The following is a 20,609-nucleotide window of genomic DNA, read 5'->3' as shown; positions in this document are numbered from 1 at the left end:
ATCTATTTCTATAGTTGTTAGGAGGCTCTGTCTCTCATGTACCCTGATGTATACTCATTTATATCTTACATGAAGGCTACACACGAAGCAGCATATGCAATAGCAGTAGATATACATTTTGAAGGGTGAAAGTGGCTGGACCGGAAACAAGGAGATTTTCTTCATACGCAGCAAACAGATAAACCAAGTCGTCCCGAAATATGAGTTTTCCGTCATTGTTATGACTCGTTTCAGCATTTGAGCTCTGAGACCATAGCAACAAACGCTGTACTTCCCAGCACATCTCCATCCCGCTCTAATTGGTGAAGAAGGTCACTATCTTGATCGTAAAGGTTGGATATTCATGACTCACAATACAAAGGCCGTGACTCTAACCGTATATTCTGCCGATAATAGTGATGGTACGGTACTGTCAAGTAAGAAGACCACCGACGTCTTGATGACAAGCGAATGAAGCAATCGACGAGTAGGCTACCATAGTCACGGTACCTTACGATGATTCATTCCTCCCTGACTTATCCCCTATTACAATAAATCCCCAATAACTTCCCAAGTACTCCTCGTCTACCTTCTATACTCATTTTAAAAAGCTCATAGAAGTCTAACGAGAAAATAGAACGAGAAAATCCCATTTCTTCTTCTTCCCATCCATTACATTATGGCACCATCGTCATCCACACCGAACAATATGAATACCGAAGATACCCCCAACATCCCATGTCTCACCGTGACAGATCTCAAAGACTCCTCCTCTTTTCCCAACCTCTGGTATCGAATACACGTTTTAGTTGCCGACCTCAAGAGCTTTGACAAACCAGCTTCTAATAAACGGCTCGAAAGGATCGTTGATCCATCTTTCATCGGCGAACCGTACTTCACCCCGAAAGAAGCAGATACAATAAAGAAGACCATGATCGACGGCAAGGAATTCACACAGTTCGTTAAAGAGGAACTTGATAAGCGTCTCGATCGACGTAGCAAGAAACGTTCCGAAAGCGGTGACTTTCGTATCTGTGCTGCCCATGATCTTGCTCCTATAATGGCACAAGCATTGGATATCGACTTGAAGCGGTTAGAGAAGGACAAAAATTTTGCAAACCTGGTTGAGGAAAAGGGACTTCACCTGGGAGGGGAAAGCTGGAGTGGGTTGGAGAAGAAGTTATTCTCTCCCAAGAAAAGAAAACATTGATGGGTGATTCTTGTTTTTCGAGAGTTTCTGAATAAGTTACTGTCCATCAATTAGCATGATTGATCAATGGCTAATTGAGGTATAGACAGAGGATTGTTACTGCGGATGCGGCTTTCCAATCGAACTACAATCCCCAACAAAGTATACTATTCTTTTCCATGGAAAAGCACCTTGCAAGGTCCTGAACGGTATGGTACAATGGAAGGCTCAGTTGTGGTTTCAAATTCTAGTACTTAGCAACCAAGACGTACTCCTCAGAATCATCAAAACTGAAGGGATTCAACTCTTTTGGTTTAGGGGCATCTAGATATGAATATTTCTGTTACGGAGAGGTCATTTTATTCTATATTTACTAATAATGAATATCAAGGGATCAGAGCCACTTGGATATATCATTCGAGAAGCTGGAATCCTGCCTACCACCCAACAATTCTAAGCAGAGTTTATTGAATTGATGGCCCTATTCGAATAGTATCTATAAGATTACTCTTCCTATTATCTGTCCGGCGTAGCGCTGCTTTTTCCTCCATAGACGAACGCATATGTTAGACTTATATACCATACTCTACTACTCATACTTTCATTTCATTCTAATAGCTTTCCACTAAAATACAGTCTTTTATAGCCGCTCCAGGTACAGGACCCAAAACTGCCGTGAGAATCCTCCTAATCTCTTCATGACGCCCTCCTCATTTCAACTAAATTTGCATCCCTAGGTCACTTTTCTAAGCACTGGGAAAATACTTTTTAACGGCAAAGGGAAGCTCCTAGACACTACGTTCATGACTGAGTGGATTGGTTATGTCATGTAGGCGGGGATTAACGAATTGGTAGTAGGTGACGTCCAAGCGCTCCGGATGGCACTGGTATCCACCATTGGCATCAAACTCTGTCAATGAGAAGTGTCTTTTCTTTCTTATCTCTCGTCTCCAGGGGAAATCAGCATCTGTCAGAGTTGGCCAATGTACATACATTTAACTGGATCTCCAGGGGCCAAGACGGAATCTCTGGGATTCTTCCACCACTGATATTCCGAGTCTGCATCCCAACCATCTGCGACGTAAAGTAACGCGCTTATTTATACAACTACACCCCCCCTCTTCTATAGGTATTGTTGTCTCATAGTAGCAGCCTATAAAAGTAACCAAATGTCAGAAACTCAAGTGGTGAACTTGATCCCGTCCCTGCGCCAAGCAGGGCTGTTTCCCAGCTCCGCACCCCTCATCCCCGAAGACTTTACCCCAACAACAGAGCTTCAGGTAGCATTCGGTGAGAAATCAGTTTCTCTGGGAAATCTATTCAGAGTCAGTGATTGTAAATCAGCTCCGAAAATCACTTTTGCAGCCGAGGTATGTTACCATACAGCATTGATGTGGATTTCCCCGCCGGCAGCTAATAGTTAATGTACAAAAGAGGGACCTTGAATCTCCAGAGAAATATACCTTGCTCTTGATAGACCCAGATGCACCGACCCCAGATGACCCCAAATTCGCCTACTGGCGGCATTGGGTCGTTTCCGGATTGCAACCGTCGGGAGCACCTGAGACTGTTCAGACGTTAACCGAGTATCTTGGCCCTGGGCCTAAGGATGAGTAAGATTCTCTTACTTCTACTGTTAATTTGTGTACGTACTTACAAGATAATGGTACGTTAGTTCACGACCTCATCGCTACTTGTTTCTGCTGTTTCGCGAGCCACACGACCTATCGCTCTCGAAGGAAGACGTCGGGGGTGAAGAGTTCACGGCTCGGAGGTCGTTTAAGGCTGCTGAGTGGGTGCAGAGGCATGGACTGGAGCTCGTTGCTGTGAACTGGATGTTGGGTGCAGGGGATGGTTGGCATGAGTGAGAGTATATAGCATATTTGCCATGATCTCCTATATAAAGTAAAGTGCTACACTTCGTCTACTTTGTGTAGCTGCTCAAACGCAAACTGTATGCGCAAGTGCCACTTTCAACGCAGCACATTAGAATGGAATCGATGGAAGACCTAAACTAAGTTAAGATAACAATAAGAAGTAAATAAAGTCATAGCCGACTATTAAAATATATCATCATTTATTGATAGACACAAGAAGCCTGCCTGTAGCACAATAGAACGCCGATTCCATTCTACAAAACACCGTACCCCTCGATGATAAGTCCATTCGCCTTTAGAGCAGGAATTGCCCTCTCCATCGTCCACTCAGTACACTTCATCAATTGCCGTCTAGGCTCACCAGGTTCATAGAAAGTCAATGGATCTTTCGTCTTAAACGGCTCCGTCTTCATTGTCTTCACATTAAATGCTTTCTGCTGAGGCGGCGTTGGTACACCATCTAAAACACGTTTCCAGTCACCAGGATGTTTGCATGCTTGGGTGACGCCCAACTTCTGGCTTGTATGAAACTCCGGGGAAAGCTCTGGGGCTTCACTTGGAGTTCGAGTATAGTACATCCCCTCCGATGAGGTGATATCGCCAGTGACTTCGTGAATTGTACCGTTACCGTTCGGCCCCGTTTTCACGAAAATGGTAGTATGAAACCTTGGTCCAGGGAGGTCAGGATCTTGCATGGCGAGTGTGGTCCTGATAAGGAAGACTTCGTAGTATTCTGACATTTGTCACTTCTTTAGGAGGTGTAAAGTGTTCAAATTAGAGGCTAAGGTAATATTATCCGGTTCTCGGATAATAATCCTGGTGTATACTGCTCGACTGCTGCTGGTACCGGGCTGTTTGGTTTGTCTGAGAGTCAGAGCACAAGTGACTCTTTTATATCGAGCTCTAACTCCGAAATAATGGCTTAGAAAAGTGTCTACCATAGAGGACTAGCAGGTTTCCGTTGTGAAGATATTATTGACAAAAGCCCACATCCCCATTTCCCCGCCCCCGCTTCTCTGGCCCACCCCAACCATCCGTAGTATCTCAGAGACAGTGTACCCACACTTTGACAGATATAAAATAGAATACATTTGGATACACATCTAAGACTTTGAGTTGTCATGGTTCGCCCCCCATCAGGTAATCGGGCGTGTATTCAACTCGTTTCCACAGTATATGCGGATGTTGAAGTACTGTACTATTTCCGTGATAGCTTGAGATGTCGGGCAGTGTTGTTGAGGCTTGAATCTGGATTATACATAGTGGGTATAAAGAACTAATCACTTTTCTCTAATTAGAGCGTTATTCGTTTGGTTTTTCTTATGCATAAACGAAACAGGAGAAGAGGAAAAACCTAGATTCCGACGGATCAGCCACTTCCAATAAATTTATGACTCAGAAGGATTTTATTCTAGTCCTTCTCCACAGTCCCTTTGTCACCATGCAAAGCTTTCGGTGTCTTCACAGCGACATAGCTTCAACACAGGACACACAGACGTCACAGATATAATGAGCCTACGACCGCCTGCCGCCATACGCCGTCCTTCCAGCAACGTGGATGGCATTTCCCACGAGTTGTCACGGGTCAGCAGCGACATTGGACGTAATGAACAGCTAGATTCCCATGGCCAGGTTTTACTGAGCAACGAATGGGACAAAAAGGAAGGCTGGCCTGTTGTTGCAGCCGGATCAGCCATATTCTTTGTGTATCTTGGTTTGGTATACTCCTATGGCATTGTGCAACTTCATCTTGCCGATGCGCATCTCGCTAGCGCCTCGACCTTGTCGTTCATCGGGTCCCTGGGGGCAGCCATGTCTCCTCTCATGGGAATGATAGTAGCTCGGATTATCAAGCGCATCGGCTACAGATTCACTGCCTTCATTGGGAGCATATTTCTGGGTCTTGGAGAGTTCACTGCGGGCTGGTCAACGCAATCAGTTCCTGCCATGTTTGCCACACAGGGACTTCTTTTTGGCATTGGAGCTGCGATGCTCTTCTTGGTAATAAAATACCTTTTGTAAAGCATGATATCTGTCATATTCTAACATAAAGTCCACAGCCGGCGGCAACAGTGCCGTCCCTATGGTTCAAAAAGAAACGAGGACTAGCAACTGGTCTTGTCTATGGCGGTGCTGGGCTAGGTTCTGCTGTGATTGCGATTTCACTAGAAGAGCTGATTAGCGTGACTGGGCTAGAGGGAGCTTTGAAAATACTCGGAGGCATGGCATGGGGTATTTGCATCCCAGCATCCTACTTCCTCAAAGCGCCCTCAGGAAGCGCGCGTGCCGTGTCGAGCATACAATGGTAGAACCTCTGCCCGGCCGACAGTATTCTCTGCGCTAATGTTCAACCACAGGCGTCTCCTCCGTAGTCTAAGGTTCATTCTCATGCTACTCATGGGTGCCATCGCAACCTTCCCTCTCTTTGTCCCTCCGTTCCTACTGCCACTTTACATCTCATCGATCGGTTTCTCCAGCCGAGTGGCTGCATCTATACTCGCAGCATGGAACTTTGCCTCTGCCCTCGGTCGTATCGGAATGGGCTTTGGGGCTGATATCTTCCTCGGCCCGGTCAATAGCATGATCCTCTCGCTCACTGTTATCGGCGTGAGTGCAATGGCCCTCTGGCCGTTCGCATCCTCTCTCGGACTTCTTATTTTCTTCGCGATTATCAATGGAATGGGCTCCGGTGGTTTCTTCAGTCTCATGCCTGTCGTCGTCGGCGCGGTGTTTGGGGATGGGCAGCTCGCGAATATTATGTCTATGTTGTCGACATCCTGGACTTTTGGGTATTTTCTGGTAAGATCCCATACATGTCTTACATACCTTTCGCTGTTCAATGAAAGTTAATGTTATAGTAGGGGTCGCCTATCGCTGGATACCTGCTAGATGCTTACGGCGGCACAGACGCCGGCCTTGCTGCGTTTCGGCCCGCAATCTTTTATGCTGGATCGCTGACCCTGGCGAGCGCGGGCTTGCTTTTGTCTGTTCGACTGATGATGAACAGAAAGATATTTGCGAGAGTCTAATCGGCTTTTAATTTCTCGTAAGCTGGAGAAGGAATGTCAACCGTGCATATCAGGTTGAAAACGGTCATTACTGAAATGGATAGTTTTTCCGTTGCAGTACTCACGCAAGAAGATTACACCACCAGAACAGGCGGTAGATCTTAGCACTGCTGTAGATCAGTAAGCTGCTAGAGGAAATATTCCACTTGGCATGCTTGTCATGTTCAATAAACCAGTATAAGTTGCAGGGAAAACATGTTCAGTTGGGTATTAGAGGCAGGCTTTTCAAGTATAATATGATTGACATTCAGTGTTTCCACATTCGTCCTACTCATAAAGTATGTAAAGAAGTAGCTCCTGCAGTGTTAACCACATTTGCATATGGCGCTGGGACCTTCAGCTATTTCATTCAGCTGATCTATTGAATCCAGGATGTAGTGTAACAATTAGGGTTCACTGTAAGAACTTAGGACATAGGAAGACCATAATATTGACACATAGAATAGATTGATGTTATTTGTTTGTTTATTTATTTGTCTTCCAAAATAAAATTAGAAATCGAAGTCTTCTCTGTTTTCCGGTCGTTGCATTACTGCGCGAATGTGATACTGACGCCGCCATTAGATAAATATATTGACAACTTAGATCTATATTCTAGCGATCGACCACTAATGAAAGTTTCTCAGCCTTTAGTGATATAAGTATATATAGCCTTTTTGAATAATCTGAGGTGTCATAAGATCCCCTTGTTCTTTACACCTACCAAACTGAGCAGCTAGCCAGATGTCATTAGATCACGTACCCATGATGGTGATGGTGTCTCGCAGAAAGACACATACAGCCTATACGGGCCTGTCTCGACACTAGCTTGTAAGATTGAAGGGCCCCCAAAACATCCTAGACTCGTAATCAAACGTGCTTTCAAGGCTTCCTTTGTGTCTGCTCTGCCCTTTCCGTAATCGTTTGGGCTCATCTAGCATGGACAAGTCTGTGGATCTTCACGTGGCCAGAATCTCATTCTGCAACTGGACGAAGTCCGAATAAACATGAGTAATAGAAATATCTAATAACAGGAGGAGTCCCCACAATGACCTGCTGTATGCCGATCCAGAAGCGCATAGCCACTATCGAACCCGCCCCACGATGTATCCCTTTAGTTTGCGTTAGGGGAGTGGATCAAAGGCTTAAGTAGGGAGGTTGAGGGATCGGGCCGCGTGTACGGAATATAGTTAGGTAAATCAGGGTCCTAACATCTAAATATCGAAAGATCGAGAGATTGCACCATTTTAAAGTTGAAATTGACTAAGGATCACCATGCTTTCGACTCCGCCCCTCAGTATCGTCCATCGATATACTTCGAGCCACTCAGTATCCTGTCCAGAGTCCTTCCAACTTCGAAGATCTAGGAAGGTGGGCCGATGGCGTGCGGTATATTTACCGCATATTCCTTGTTTGTTTTGGCACGCATGCCGGACCATTTTAGGGCCCACACCTTCCCTTGCTTACGAGATGCGAAGCCCTAGGGATCAATCTGCGGACTTTCCATTTTAGGACAAGCCCTCATCGCGCGAGCGTCAAAGCATATGGTATAATTCCTTGCGAGGAATATTCTCAACGAGTATCGTCCTTACACGAATTTGAGGTGACAGCAGCATGTAACGAGTAGCGACGCGTCAACAGACATTGAAGAACAGATCGGTAACTTGTCTCTCTGGCATGCTCTTTCAATTTGTTTCGAATGCAGCTGGCCCCACTGGCCTTCGATGTACTATGCGGATGTTGCATAGTGGTTCACAGCCATGGATGTCGTGATATCACCACTTATATTTGTCAGCTCAATGAAACGCCGTACCCACTACTCCCGGTCTTTCGGCTCGAAAGAATAAATTATAGAGTAGACAGTGCCAGCATTAGGTGATTCGGATCCTCCCGGTCGCCATCTATGCCTTGCGCCTATGAAAGGGGCCCATTAATAGTGGCTATGGGGTTAATAGGGATCTTCTCAATGCTCCTCCGAGGATACATAGTAAACATAACGGGAGATCGGTAGTGGACTCTGTCAGCAATGGGCCAATCAAAGGATATTTGGGTCACGACTATCATTATTAATTTATACGCATTCAGAAGAACCCCAGTTGCCCATCCCTATCGATTAATAATCATTACAAGCTAGGATGCTCTAACCCTTGTCCAACACCATCTTAGTGGCTCTATTGGTCCTTTGTGGCGGCCCTGAGACAATCATGGCCCAGTATTTAAATTGAATGCTTACACTAACTCCCACCTCTCACTCCGTTGCTGTAGAGGCAAACGGGGAATACGGGAGACATGAATTCAGTTGAAGAGCAACCAAAACCTGCATCTGCTGATGCAATGTTTCCCACGGGAGACCACCTTGTGTTGGATGTGAAAGAAAACCCGAAGACATGGCCCACAACTAAGAAGTGTAAGAGAACCGCGCGTCCGTATAGTGCTTGTATTGAGTGCATAATAAGGCAGCTAACGAGTGATGACGAGTAGGGGTCTGCACCACCATTGTGGTGATGATGACGGCGACCGTGGCCTGGTGCTCCAGCATCTACACCGCTGCCCTTCCGGATATTATGCAAGACTTGGGATGCTCGCAGATTGTGGCGACCCTTGGAGTGACGACTTTTCTCTTGGGCTTTGGCTTTGGATCTCTATTGTTTGCGCCGCTCTCTGAGATCTGGTAGGCCTGATTGCTTTCCTCCTCCCCCCACACCGTAGGGCACCAATGCCTGACACTCCAACAGTGCTAATCCTTCATCCTCCCAGGGGCCGAACTCAAATCTTTCGCTTGACAATGGGCCTGTTTGTAGCCTTTCAGATCGGCTGTGCATTAGCGCCCAACATCACCTCTCTCATCATCTTCCGCTTCTTCGCCGGCTTCTTCGGTTCTCCCACCGTCAGCAACTCGGGTGGCTCCATCACTGACCTCTGGCCCCAGAGCAATCGCTCCGTGCCTATGGCCTGCTTCTCTGCAGCCAGCTTCTTAGGCCCTGTCTTTGCCCCAGTGGTGGGTGGATTCATCTCGCAGTACGCGCCCTGGCGCTGGAACTTTTGGGTGGTACTCATCCTCAGCGGTGTAGTCTACGTTGCTGTCTTGTTCTTCCTGCCCGAAACGTATCCAACCAAGCTTCTTTATGACAAGGCCCGGCGTCTGGGCCGTGAGAATGAGATTGGACAGCCCCAAGTCTGCCAGCAGCTGCGCAGCAGTCTGACTCGCCCGTGGCTCATGCTCTTTACGGAGCCCATTCTCTTCCTGCTTTCTCTGTACATGGCCTTCATCTATGGTATCCTCTACCTAGACTTTACCGCTTACCCGATCGTCTATAAGGAGACGCGAGACTGGAGTCCCGGGATGGCCGGCCTCTCATTTCTCGGGATCGGCGTCGGCATGACCTTAGCAACCATAGGCTCTCCTTACATCAACGTAATCCACCGTCACTTTGTGCTTCGTCTCGGACCCAATCCAGAGGCTCGCCTGCCCCATCTGATTATCCTCGCCTGGCTTATCCCCATCAGTCTGTTCTGGTTCGGCTGGTCCGCCAAACCTCCGACCCACTGGATCTGCGGGATCATCGCCGGCGCCCCATTTGGGTTCGCGATCATCCCTCTCTTCTTGGGCATCATGGCTTACCTGACAGACTGTTATGGACCCTACGGCGCTAGTGCTCTGGCTGCGAATGGTGTCTTGCGATCCATCTTTGGTGCTGTGTTCCCACTTTTCGCCCAAGACATGTACAAGGGCCTGGGGGTCTCATGGGCTACCAGTGTCCTGGGTTTCGTCTCCCTCGCGATGACACCACTGCCGTGGATGTTCTATCGGTACGGACCACGCATTCGCGCCCGGAGCAAATATCACCAGAAGACAGCCGCAGACCCATGGGATTAGAAGGTTGTATCTTCCCGTAGCCCGGTTTACAGTGGCCGGATGTATACTTGTATCCTACATGAGGACTACAGACGAGATCAAAAGCGGCATATGCAATGGCGGTAGATCTATATCGAAGGGTGGAAATAGCTGGGCCGAAAGCAGCTGAAAACGCACGCAATGTCAATCCAAGCCTTCTCTAGCTGTTCGAGAATAGAATTAGACGCAGCATATGCGGCTCTACCAAGGGCTGGGTCAGCCGTCGAACCAATGCCGGAAGTATGTACTGCACATTCTGTATAGTTAGACTAAACTATTATTTTCTTCAGGACGCCACCGGCGACGTCTCTCGCCAGAAATCTCGTAGGGTGACAGCTCTGATAGGCAGTTGCCAATCGTAATAGTATGCCTGTATTGTAGATCAATTATTGAATCCTGCTTAGACTTCTGGCTACCTGTGAGACTATTGCTTGATTCTAAAGTCCGAATTGACCCGAGGTCATATTTTCTCGGAGAATATGTTGCTTTCCCTGCATATGACTATTCGTATGGACACATCTAGAAGAGCCCATGTCCTCCAATAATAGAAACCCAAACCCCAGGAAGACCAAAAGCGTCATTCTAAGGAAATGTGAGTTATTGACTAGCCCAAGAGATGGATATTGCCATCACAATTCTTACTGGCGGTAGTATACGCTGTAGTATATTAGGGATTATTCGGTACGTGCCACTATGCCTTGATCCTCCAATTAACCACCAATGCAAGGCAGCCAAATACTTAATGCATGTACCTACATGTTTCAGGGTACCCTGGTGGCAGGAGGTGATTTGGCAGGAGGCAATAAGAGAGTGGGTAAGCTGAACTTACGTAGATTTGCTCGCCTTGCGTTTGACAAGAACGTGCAGCCTCGGGCTCTCTTTAATTAGATGGCGACAGCGTGGGTCTTTCATCATTGACCTACAATATGAGACTATTGACGCGTCCATCACAATACACGAAAGAAAGTCGGTCTACTGGCTTGCATCGGATCGACCGATAATTATTCGTAACTCTTTGTTGGTATGACCCCATAATTGAACGCCCTCCACTCGTAACTACAATATATAGTCGGTAGGTGAACTCAAAGACTGTTCTGTGCTTGTCCATCATCAGAAACTTCTTGGGTTATCCTCCCATCTAGGTTCGCTAACTTCATTTTTATTTTCTGCTAGTCGCCATGAATGTGGGTATTGTTGGAGCTGGGATATCCGGTCTCTATATCGCACTGTCTCTTCAACGGCAGGGACATAATGTCACGGTATTCGAAGCCACTCCCAGGATAGGAGGCCGGATTTACACGCATCGATTTCAGCCGCTCAACGAGGGCGAAGATGTTTACTTTGAAGCGGGAGCTATGCGAATTCCTCGCTCCCCATTACATGATCGCGTTTTTCACTTTGTCCAGTATCTGAACACGTACGGCAAGCCTGAGGATCAAGTCGAGCTGATCCCCTATGTAATCGAGCACGAGAACAACATCGCATACGTTCACGGCCACAAAGCAGACCTCAGTGACACCGAGCATGGATCTCGCCTAGGGATCCCCCAGCCTTACCGAGGAAAGTCCGCGCGGGAGCTCCTGGGTGAGGTTGTCACGCCGTGGCTGCAGCTTTTAGAGAGAGACTTCGACAAGGGGTTTGCCGAGATCATGAAGTACGATATGCTCTCTTTCCGGAGCTATCTGGCTTTAGTCCAGCAATGGCCACACGAGGTAATTGACTTTGTCGAACTGATGACGAGTCAGACGAACCAATATGACCTGAGCTTCGTGGAAATTATTATGCAGAATTTAGACTTCAATGTTCGCGAGTGGTTCACCGTCGGTCATGGTATGTCCCGTCTCACGCAAGGGGCAGCCAAGCTTGTGGGTCTGCAGAACATCCACACCAGCTCTCCCGTCGATCGTCTCATCGAGAACCCCGATGGCCGCATCACCCTCCACGCGCATGGGCCCATCCCTTTCACCGGTACCTTCGACAAGGTCGTCCTGGCCATCCCCCCAGCCGCCCTTCAGGGCATCCGGGAACGCCCAACCTGGAGCTTCATGAAAGAGCAAGCGATTCGCAGCGCCCATTTCGAACCATTATATAAGATCGGACTACACTTCCGCACGCGATTCTGGGAACAGCTCAATGCTCCGTCGTTCGGAGGCCAGAGCGCCACCGACCTTCGGTTCCGATGGATTGTCTACCCGTCCAACGATCTAGGGACCTCGGGATCGGGAGTGCTCCTCCTCTACTGCTGGATGAACGACGCATACCGCATCCAGTCAGTGCCGCGCGATCAACGCGTCAGACTGGCGCTGCATGACCTGCAGCGCTTCTTCGCGGACACGGGCGTTGATATCTATAGCCAGTATGTGGATTCCTTCGACATCTGCTGGAGCAATGAGTATGTGACGGGTGATGCAATGTTTCTTCCTGGCCAGTTCAGTCGCTTCCATCGCGTGGCTGCAAAGCCAGAGGGTAACATTCACTTTGCTGGGGAACACTTAAGTCGACATCATACGTGGATATCCGGTGCCATGGAATCGGCGCAAAAGGCCGTTCAGGAGATATCGGGGGAGGTGGATGCGAGACCTCTGGGAGAGGAAGAGTACACCCGGCAATTCGTGAAGGCGATCGAGACGCCGCCGCGCCGTGTGGATGCGATACCAGAACATGAGAGACAGATTTTATCCCGACTATAGGAACACATTTATCTATATACACGATGCTCCTTGGTACTACCCGGTGGTGTAGTCCAATATTGTCTAGTTCCCTGGCTCCCTGCAGCCTTGGTCAAGACACATACGCCATCATGCTCGAACATAGACTACTTATTTTCTGAAAAAGTTTTAAATATCGAAGGTTGTCTGCGTTTCATACACCATCACGTTTGAGTTTAGCACTTCATTTAATATTTGTCTTATGTCTCTATCGGACAGGTGACAGTTTTGGTGTGTTCCATGATTAGATGGTTTGGTTTACATAGTATTTTAATGAATTGATCATTTCCGTATCCATATCGTTGATAATGCATCATAAAGCTATATAACTTCTATTTAACATATTGCCTTTACATCAATCCTTACTACAGTGAGCAAACTCTCGTTACATGCCGAAGGTATCCATTTATGTAGGCAAATAGCTGCATTCAAAGCTTTAACGCCGTCTAGCACCTGCCAGCAGATGGATATTATTCTACGAATAATAATTGACAATAATCTAGATTTTATTGTTCGATTGGAAACACATGAACGTTCAACTTCAGCTAAATACTATCTTCTTTGGCCTTTGAGGCCATGATGACGCTATATTATATGACCGATAATAGTGTCTTCTCTATAGATGACTCTATCATCAACACTTTGCTATCATGATATATGTCGTCTGCATTCTCCAGTCACGTCACCTGACTAGGATCACGGGAAGGTCTGCTAAGACCTGACGCTTCAATCTGGACAATAACATGTCAGTCACCTGATGAGTTACCTGACGCACAGTCGTATAATGGCTTTCTCTGTTTATCGTATAGTAGTTGAAGGACACACAACAAATATCTACCTCGCAGTCGTCTAGCTCCATCATAACATACTTAACCATGCACATGCTACAAAGGAAGGTTTTGGCTCTACCTCCACTTACTATAAAAACTTTCTCCAGAAGTATATCTTTCACTTGTCGAGGTAGGCTTCCCGGGATCACCAGCATGGTATTTTTCTATTAACATTTCTACCTGGTTCTAGGAGAACCTATCCGATATGAGCAGCTGTTTGAGTACACAAACGGACGCTTCCTGGTTAACGAGAGGAGCGAAAAAGCAAAGCGATATACAGAATTCAACGTTGATGCGCTCTGCACCATGGTTTCTTCTTTACCTTCTGTCTCTTCGCCCATCTCCAAGATTGACAAAATGGAAGGCGGGTTTAATAAGGTGACGTTAATGACAGCAGAGAATGGAAAAGAGGTCGTTGCGAAAATGCCATTCCCTCGCATCGTACCGATGGAGCATAGCACTGCATCTGAAGTAGCTGTCTTGAACTATGGTGGGAACTCCCTTTTCTATGGGCAATTTTGCTGCTAATGTACCTATGTCTAATAGTGAGAGCTCATACCGCTGTGCCAGTCCCCAACGTCATCGCGTGGAGCTCCGACGCTTCGAACCCCATTGGGTCAGAGTATATCCTGATGGAGAAAGCCCGTGGCAGACAGTTAGTTGACGTGTGGGGTGACATGAACCAGCTACAAGGCTTCAAGTTTATTAAGAACCTGGCCAGGCTGGAAGGTCAGCTAGCATCTTTGGAGTTTCCAGGCTATGGAAATTTGTATATGCTACATTCTGCTCCTCAACTTTCGGCCGCAACAGTGAACGACGAGTATTGGCTTGGACAACATATAATGAGTCATGGTTTCCCCAATGCGAAAACGGGACCCATTCAGGTCCATGTTTGTCGTCCTCTAGGCCTCTTGTTGAATCAGTACTAAGGGTGTATACTATAGGGATGAACCTCACGGACCTCGGTCTTGCATTGGCCGGGCGTGGCCTTACACAGATACAAACTTCCACCTTTCTTCCTCGTGGACCACATTTTGGCTCTAAGGACGAGCATTCTCGGATCCTGGAAGCTGCCATGGATATAATACCGAAACTAGCAGAGCACCCTATTGTGAAACCCTACTGTCGTCCAACGCTATGGCACAGAGACCTCCATCTAGGCAATATATACATTTGTGACCAAGATCCAACAGATATAGTGAGCATTATCGACTGGCAATTTCTCTCGGTCATGCCCGCGTTCATGCAAGTCCAATGGCCATACTTCCTTAGCCCGCCAGAGAACTACGAAACCGGGTTGATAAAACCAGAACTACCATCAAACTTTGACGAAATGGACCCAGATGAAAAGGCTTTCGCGGAGGCTGTGAACGATCAAGCTCTACTTTCAAAGTGTTATGAAGCGGCACTTACCAAGAACCACCTTCCGTCGTCTTTTGCTCTGACTCGAGTCCACTAAGCTATGCGACACCTGTTCTCATCTTGCGAAACAACGTGGAAAGATGGGATAATACCGCTCCGTGATTCCCTGATCCAGATTTCTGAAAGCTGGCGTGAGTTGGGCCTCCCTGGCTCGTGTCCTTTCTCGATCACAGATGATGATCTGTAAACATAGGCTTGAGCTTTCACGGTATATGGATTGGCATAAATTGAAATCGTATACACAGGAGCTGTTGCATTCTGATGATGACGGCTGGGTATCGCCTCAGCTTGACTTTGGCAAAGTCCAAGAAAGACATGCTGAGCTATACCAACTGTACCTTCAGTGACAAACAGAGGTGATATCGGAGGAAGAGGCAAAGAGACTTTGGTTTTACATCGATAGAGATTGATAGCATATGGTACAATTCCCACTTGATATCCCGGGTAGCTTTTCCGGAACTCTCATCTTAAGATTCCATTCGTTAATTGCGTTTCTTTTTTAGTGTGTGCGTTATTGTTTCTTACACACACCCCACTCCTACTCCGTTGATTGCATTGGATTCTATTACCGGTGAATAGTTCGTGATTGGTATCATACTTTCACTAATGAATGAACTACAGGAAGGACTGGGATGGTATTACGACTGTTGCCTGGAATTATTGTAACAAATTTGGAATCTATCGAGATATACAAACAGCGTCGTCCCAAGCAATAGACGTTATCACGGACCTGACCATACTACCAATTCTACTAAAGCTAGCCAAAGAGTATAGCATTTCCTGATGACCAAGGTCTGATTAAGGATAATATGGAAGTTGTTTTATAGAATGCATGTAATACAGTGACTCTTGGAGTGAGTCTCAGACATAGCCCATCAAGTAAACACTTAAAACCCATAGTCACTCGCCAAGCAAAGTAGAACTGTGCTAAGGCTTTGCTCTGCAACAGTTCAAGCATGTGCCCTATGATATCGCATTAGTAAAGAAACCACCCGGATACCACTTCAACAACTAACCCTTTATGCTTAGCATATTCGGCTATAATCGTCTTGCCAGGCGCCCAAGTCTTCGGGTTCATCAAGCAGGGAACAAGCTTTTCACAATTCTTCTTGTCGGCATATTTCAGCATATCCATATTCATCATACCCCATCCAAGAGCCTCCGCAACGGCGCAAGATTTGATCGCTTTAAGATCCTCATCCTTGCAGTAGTTGTGGTTGGGCTTTGTGCATTTCGCCACAATCGCGTCTGCAAGCTTTTCGACCTTGGGTTTGTAGTTGGGCAAGGCTGGTTTCTGGGGACATTTTTTGATATTGTTGATGATTGGCTGTAGCTTTGGCTCGAGCCATTTCCAGTCTGCCTTGCTAGGCTTTATACCCTTGCTGCAGACCAGTTTGTCGAATACAGGGCCTAGTTGCTTGCTCGCTACTTCACCGATTGGGCCCATGTTATCCATGCAGAGCTTATCCTGTGCCAGCGCATTGGTGAATAAGAAAATCCAGAGGATAAAAAGAGAAGTAAAGGAGAATGTCCATCGCATGTTGATGACAGTTTATCGGATGCGTATAGATAAATGGTTGGGGAAATAAAGAAAGGTTAGGTGAGTAATATACGGATTATACTGAGAGTCACTGGTCACTGGTCAGTTTATATAAAGTTCTCGATCGAGCTCTATAGGCCTGACCAACACTACCAACTCCGTTGCTGGATATTGAAGTTCTCAATTCGGCTGAAGGAATATCTTCTGACTATTGATTTTAGTATTTCACTATCACTGCTTGGGGATACTATATAATATAATATAGGTAGTGATTGGTAGGGAGATCGATAGTTCGGTCTTGTTAGCCTACCCTAGTCTATCAGTTCTGAAGAACATTGCCTCTTCGGGTATACGAGCTGAAGAAAAGGATCGGACCCTGGGCTAAAAGAAGGTTGTCTTGTTGGACCAATCCGATCACTAGACGTATCACCTAAACCAGTTCACCGAGAATCATTACTATCTTTAGCCAAACCATGAGGTCCAGAATCTGAATAAAGATATCAATTATTCAGTAGATCATTCAATAGGTAAAACATTAAACTGTACTAGTCATTATGTTGATCCACATACATGGATGTCGTCCAGATGGTATGGGATCGCTACCTCTAAGAAATCTCCCCATTTTGAGGATTCGAGGGAATTTGTATGGAGATTGAACTTCGACACCTGTAGATTGGAGTCGCTTACATCGGGGATTTACTGTAGTATACACTATCGCGGAAGCTTTTAGAGAAGCTGGCGGGGACTTCATATTTGACGCCTAGAATCGACACCTAAGCCGAAGTGGAATTAGTTTGATCCGTCACAGCCGGAAGAAAGACAATGACAGGGCCTGCCTTGCAAGAAGTCAGATTCTTCAGGAATGTCTCTATATAGAAACATCAGCAAGGTTTCGATTAATGTGATGGTTCAACTGGACGCTAAGCTTAACTGGATTCCGCTCACGTGGAAGCTTCACTGTGACCTGGTCAAACAATTGTAGTAGAAGACGTTAAAGGGCATGCTATCCGAGGAGAGACCTGATGTTTAGTACTTGAAAACGTGGCTCCGGGGATCCTCCCAAATGTGGATCACTTCACCCCCGAGAGCTTTGTTAATGAGGTCTGGTTTGCTAGTAAGTATTCTTCTCAGAACAATGTAAATGTCACTGCATTCATAGTACTATTAAGTGGGTTTACTGTCTGTATACGCCATGGCTTCCCATATGGCAATGCTACCAAGTGACCATGATATATCGAACACTAGAGTGGGAACCCACCAGACACCCTGCAGAGCTGTTGCCACCAGTTTTCTGGCCTGAGGCACCTAAGTGGGCGGAAGATGACCGCCCGATGCAGCCGTTCATTTGCATATGATAGAATGCAGGTTGACTAAGAGCTGGAATTTGAATCATACTTTCTAATTTTTGCTTGATGAGGAAAGTTGGAAATCTTCTCTTGTTCTCAGATCGCAATTAGTAGTACTTTGATTTGTCGCTAAGTAGGTAATAAGGATGATATGACAAGAAGTCTTGACTACGCGTAAATGCAGCATTTTAATCTGCACTGCCATAAATAACAGTGGAAAGACTCATGTTGACAACCTCAACGTAATAGGGAAGGATAGAAATGCTGTTTGATAGGTATGAAATGACGTCCGTATTGAGAACCATGTCTGAAAGAACAATATTCACAGGTCCGTCCCCCCTTGCTGAAAGCATACGTAGTCTGGTATTCCGTTAGTAAATCGATAGTACCTCAGGCTACCGCCGTTGTCCCCACTTCAGCCTCAGCCACAGCCACAGATTGTTCCTTTTAGTACTCCGTACGAAGTACGGGTGGTTGCCTGCCGTCCATTCACCGCCACTACCAGCGACGTCGGAGGCCATTCGGTGGTCCTCGGCTCTAAGGTATTTCTGTTACTCCGAGTTACTTACTTTATCCTCTCCTGATGTTCTAAAGTGGGGAAATTATTACGGAGTACACTCGCCCCAAACAAATGGGCGTCTTCTGATACTCTCCACTTCATGAGCCAAAAAAGGAGGGAAGCTAACATTTGCTGGCTGAGGAAATGAAACAAGCTGTTCCATTCCTAATGCAGGGGTGTAACCCAGGATTGACCTCTTCGATTGCTTTGTGGTTTTTTCAAGGCATTATGGAATTCTTTTCCGGGGATATATATCTTTCCCACTGTTGTTTGAACTGCCGACACGATCTCCTGGCCTATGGCGTAGGGCGCCGTCAAGCCTTGGACAAGAGAAGCTTAGCGGGGGTCGACCGGCTTCGGAATTTGTGGCTCCCGTGGCTGATGACCGTATTTTTAGTTTACGCGCCCAGGAGTAAGGCTGAGGGGGCACGACCCAGTCAGTGCCAAGTGGATCCATTCGATCGGCGCTGCATAGCCTATGGATCTCTGGAGACACGTATGTCCCTAGACTCACTACGGTGTCCCGCTCATGAGAAGACGAATGGTTTCGCCCTGACGCTCTTCCAACGATAACAGTATCTTCTATCATCCATCTACTGTGTACTATGTAGCCGTCCTTCAATCTCCGATGCCTAAGGCAGGATTCTATTGAACGAGCATAACGCGCTCGGTGCTACGAGGAATGAGGACCTTGATCCACTCCAATCTTTGTTACGTTTCAAGCCACGCCCCTCTCCTCTGCCAAGAGCCCCGACAACTGGATCATGTCCATCAAACCCATACCGTGGTTGGATTCAACAAAACCATAGTCTGGTACCGGAGGAAGCTAAGCGCCAGCGTCTCCTCGTCTCGGTGGCTTGGCGGTGGCTGATGTGCATCTTCGCGCATCGAAGCACTCCTATCAGTGATCGCCTCCTATGCCGCACCCGCTGTTATGCTTTTGGTAACGTGGCAGTCTCTGCGTCTGATCACTGGGTGTGATCTGTTCGATTGGTCCACCACCCATCGCATGGGTTGCCTCCCTTCTCGCCCAGGTCCGAAATCCGATCCTCATGAGATGAGATAGGTGGGGCAGAGAGCAACGTAGGCAGATGGAGGGGTAGCGATAAGCTGAAGAGTACGCCAGCTTGGTGGGGGTGTCGGGGTATATTAAGACGTATCGCACCCACTGCTGCTCAGACTATTCTTCTCATCATTCTCTGCAAAATATCCTGTTCCTCTCATCCATATCCATCTTCTCCCCTTTTATTTTCTTTACATACCGCATAAATCATTCACAATGCCTTTCGGCTGGGGTAAGTCATTCTTTTCCCCTTCAGACTTTTGTCAAATTCATCCGGGTTGTTCCTCGTGCGAGCTATCAAGGCTTCCCCTGTTTGTCGTAACACGGGCTTCCCATAATAGCGGGGTAGTTGCTTTCCACATGACTTTCGATGGCTAACAGGATTCTCTTTATAGGCGACGCTGAGAACGCTCACCAACAGGTGCAGGAGGGGCAGCACGAGGGTCACCTCTCTCACGATCTCATTGCCGGTGCCGCTGCTTTCACCGGTATGAAGGCTTGGGAAGACCACCAGCGCAAGGAAGGTATGTGAACACTGGCTGTCGTTGACTTTTCCCTCCCGCTCCATGTGACAGCGCCTGTTAACGCTTCTGGAACCACAATAGGCAAAGAAGTCTCTCACAGCACTGCCAAGCAGGTAATTGCTGGATTGGCCGCTGCTGGTGTCACGAGATTGGTTGAGACCAAGGGCTTGAATGCGATCGACGAGCATAAAGCTAAGAAGCAGGCCGAGGAGAACGCCCAGCGCTTGTACGAAGAGCACTACGAGCGCGGACAAAATGCTCCTCACTTTAACCCTAATGAGCACAAACCTCACCCGTCTTTCGAGCGCAATCGCTTTGACGAGCACCCACACCACGAGGGCCGCCAGGGAGACCAAGTTGACCGGTGGTAAATATTTCACAGACGGAGTGAACATAGATGTCGCAGGAGACGGTCCTCGTCAGTTCCAGGTGATGACATATGTAAATAGAAATGAATAAATAAACATTTGTGAAAGAAACCTGTCAAGTTTTCCATTCTGTAGGTTATTCTCTCAAGTGCATATAAAGGTCCCTTGGGCGATTGAAATACAAACAAATAATCGCGCTTGGCAAATACCAACGCGCCTTGGCAGGTTTAGTCAAAGTACAAGAGTTATGTAGGATTCCGCA

The 20,609-nt window shown here is 47.0% G+C and overlaps 9 protein-coding genes across 9 annotated transcripts; 7 read left to right on the top strand and 2 right to left on the bottom strand.

The window, feature by feature from the left end:
* Positions 1–439: 439 nt before the first annotated feature.
* On the top strand, positions 440–1,561 carry F9C07_2171890 (uncharacterized protein). The gene has a single exon (XM_041287049.2). The coding sequence runs from the start codon at positions 659–661 to the stop codon at positions 1,187–1,189; it is 531 nt and encodes a 176-aa protein (XP_041148642.1). The 5' UTR covers positions 440–658; the 3' UTR covers positions 1,190–1,561.
* A 691-nt stretch (positions 1,562–2,252) lies between these two features.
* On the top strand, positions 2,253–3,168 carry F9C07_1819448 (phosphatidylethanolamine-binding protein). Its single transcript, XM_041294402.2, has 3 exons — positions 2,253–2,538; positions 2,603–2,781; positions 2,844–3,168. The coding sequence occupies exons 1-3, from the start codon at positions 2,338–2,340 to the stop codon at positions 3,034–3,036; spliced, it is 573 nt and encodes a 190-aa protein (XP_041148643.1). The 5' UTR covers positions 2,253–2,337; the 3' UTR covers positions 3,037–3,168.
* A 131-nt stretch (positions 3,169–3,299) lies between these two features.
* F9C07_2110061 (uncharacterized protein) lies at positions 3,300–3,785 on the bottom strand (the record flags this gene model as incomplete). Its single annotated transcript, XM_041287056.2, has 1 exon — positions 3,300–3,785. The coding sequence occupies one exon, from the start codon at positions 3,783–3,785 to the stop codon at positions 3,300–3,302; it is 486 nt and encodes a 161-aa protein (XP_041148644.2).
* A 258-nt stretch (positions 3,786–4,043) lies between these two features.
* F9C07_2286730 (monocarboxylate transporter) lies at positions 4,044–6,372 on the top strand. Its single transcript, XM_041294403.2, has 5 exons — positions 4,044–4,307; positions 4,385–5,046; positions 5,106–5,350; positions 5,403–5,844; positions 5,907–6,372. The coding sequence occupies exons 2-5, from the start codon at positions 4,555–4,557 to the stop codon at positions 6,072–6,074; spliced, it is 1,347 nt and encodes a 448-aa protein (XP_041148645.1). The 5' UTR covers positions 4,044–4,307; positions 4,385–4,554; the 3' UTR covers positions 6,075–6,372.
* Positions 6,373–8,303: 1,931 nt separating this feature from the next.
* Positions 8,304–10,368, top strand: F9C07_2286729 (MFS multidrug transporter). Its single transcript, XM_041294404.2, has 3 exons — positions 8,304–8,499; positions 8,574–8,763; positions 8,850–10,368. The coding sequence occupies exons 1-3, from the start codon at positions 8,382–8,384 to the stop codon at positions 9,967–9,969; spliced, it is 1,428 nt and encodes a 475-aa protein (XP_041148646.1). The 5' UTR covers positions 8,304–8,381; the 3' UTR covers positions 9,970–10,368.
* Positions 10,369–10,681: 313 nt separating this feature from the next.
* F9C07_2286727 (putative L-amino acid oxidase) lies at positions 10,682–12,992 on the top strand. The gene is made up of 2 exons (XM_041287053.2): positions 10,682–11,059; positions 11,161–12,992. The coding sequence occupies exon 2, from the start codon at positions 11,166–11,168 to the stop codon at positions 12,675–12,677; it is 1,512 nt and encodes a 503-aa protein (XP_041148647.1). The 5' UTR covers positions 10,682–11,059; positions 11,161–11,165; the 3' UTR covers positions 12,678–12,992.
* Positions 12,993–13,297: 305 nt separating this feature from the next.
* On the top strand, positions 13,298–14,798 carry F9C07_1816787 (uncharacterized protein). Its single transcript, XM_071508411.1, has 4 exons — positions 13,298–13,655; positions 13,716–14,015; positions 14,072–14,415; positions 14,470–14,798. The coding sequence occupies exons 1-4, from the start codon at positions 13,571–13,573 to the stop codon at positions 14,473–14,475; spliced, it is 735 nt and encodes a 244-aa protein (XP_071368015.1). The 5' UTR covers positions 13,298–13,570; the 3' UTR covers positions 14,476–14,798.
* Positions 14,799–15,897: 1,099 nt separating this feature from the next.
* Positions 15,898–16,487, bottom strand: F9C07_2236225 (uncharacterized protein; the record flags this gene model as incomplete). Its single annotated transcript, XM_041294415.1, has 2 exons — positions 15,898–15,910; positions 15,964–16,487. The coding sequence occupies 2 exons, from the start codon at positions 16,485–16,487 to the stop codon at positions 15,898–15,900; spliced, it is 537 nt and encodes a 178-aa protein (XP_041148649.1).
* Positions 16,488–19,530: 3,043 nt separating this feature from the next.
* On the top strand, positions 19,531–20,476 carry F9C07_2171872 (cipC-like antibiotic response protein). Its single transcript, XM_041294406.2, has 3 exons — positions 19,531–19,687; positions 19,851–19,979; positions 20,061–20,476. The coding sequence occupies exons 1-3, from the start codon at positions 19,672–19,674 to the stop codon at positions 20,348–20,350; spliced, it is 435 nt and encodes a 144-aa protein (XP_041148650.1). The 5' UTR covers positions 19,531–19,671; the 3' UTR covers positions 20,351–20,476.
* Positions 20,477–20,609: the final 133 nt, after the last annotated feature.

This window comes from Aspergillus flavus, chromosome 6 (assembly GCF_009017415.1).
Source record: "Aspergillus flavus chromosome 6, complete sequence".
NCBI lineage: Eukaryota > Fungi > Ascomycota > Eurotiomycetes > Eurotiales > Aspergillaceae > Aspergillus > Aspergillus flavus.
This window is presented reverse-complemented; position numbering and strand designations above follow the sequence as displayed.

Bases quoted from the DNA above. Each gene is read 5' to 3' on its own strand.
- F9C07_2171890 (XM_041287049.2), top strand. From the start codon at position 659: ATGGCACCATCGTCATCCACACCGAACAATATGAATACCGAAGATACC.
- F9C07_1819448 (XM_041294402.2), top strand. From the start codon at position 2,338: ATGTCAGAAACTCAAGTGGTGAACTTGATCCCGTCCCTGCGCCAAGCA. The intron at 2,539-2,602 runs GTATGTTACCAT...AATGTACAAAAG, and splicing joins AAATCACTTTTGCAGCCGAG to AGGGACCTTGAATCTCCAGA. The intron at 2,782-2,843 runs GTAAGATTCTCT...ATGGTACGTTAG, and splicing joins GGCCCTGGGCCTAAGGATGA to TTCACGACCTCATCGCTACT.
- F9C07_2286730 (XM_041294403.2), top strand. From the start codon at position 4,555: ATGAGCCTACGACCGCCTGCCGCCATACGCCGTCCTTCCAGCAACGTG. The intron at 5,351-5,402 runs GTAGAACCTCTG...GTTCAACCACAG, and splicing joins GCCGTGTCGAGCATACAATG to GCGTCTCCTCCGTAGTCTAA. The intron at 5,845-5,906 runs GTAAGATCCCAT...ATGTTATAGTAG, and splicing joins GGACTTTTGGGTATTTTCTG to GGGTCGCCTATCGCTGGATA.
- F9C07_2286729 (XM_041294404.2), top strand. From the start codon at position 8,382: ATGAATTCAGTTGAAGAGCAACCAAAACCTGCATCTGCTGATGCAATG. The intron at 8,500-8,573 runs GTAAGAGAACCG...GATGACGAGTAG, and splicing joins ATGGCCCACAACTAAGAAGT to GGGTCTGCACCACCATTGTG. The intron at 8,764-8,849 runs GTAGGCCTGATT...TCATCCTCCCAG, and splicing joins GCGCCGCTCTCTGAGATCTG to GGGCCGAACTCAAATCTTTC.
- F9C07_2286727 (XM_041287053.2), top strand. From the start codon at position 11,166: ATGAATGTGGGTATTGTTGGAGCTGGGATATCCGGTCTCTATATCGCA.
- F9C07_1816787 (XM_071508411.1), top strand. From the start codon at position 13,571: ATGCACATGCTACAAAGGAAGGTTTTGGCTCTACCTCCACTTACTATA. The intron at 13,656-13,715 runs GTAGGCTTCCCG...ACCTGGTTCTAG, and splicing joins TATATCTTTCACTTGTCGAG to GAGAACCTATCCGATATGAG. The intron at 14,016-14,071 runs GTGGGAACTCCC...TATGTCTAATAG, and splicing joins AGTAGCTGTCTTGAACTATG to TGAGAGCTCATACCGCTGTG.
- F9C07_2171872 (XM_041294406.2), top strand. The intron at 19,980-20,060 runs GTATGTGAACAC...GAACCACAATAG, and splicing joins AGACCACCAGCGCAAGGAAG to GCAAAGAAGTCTCTCACAGC.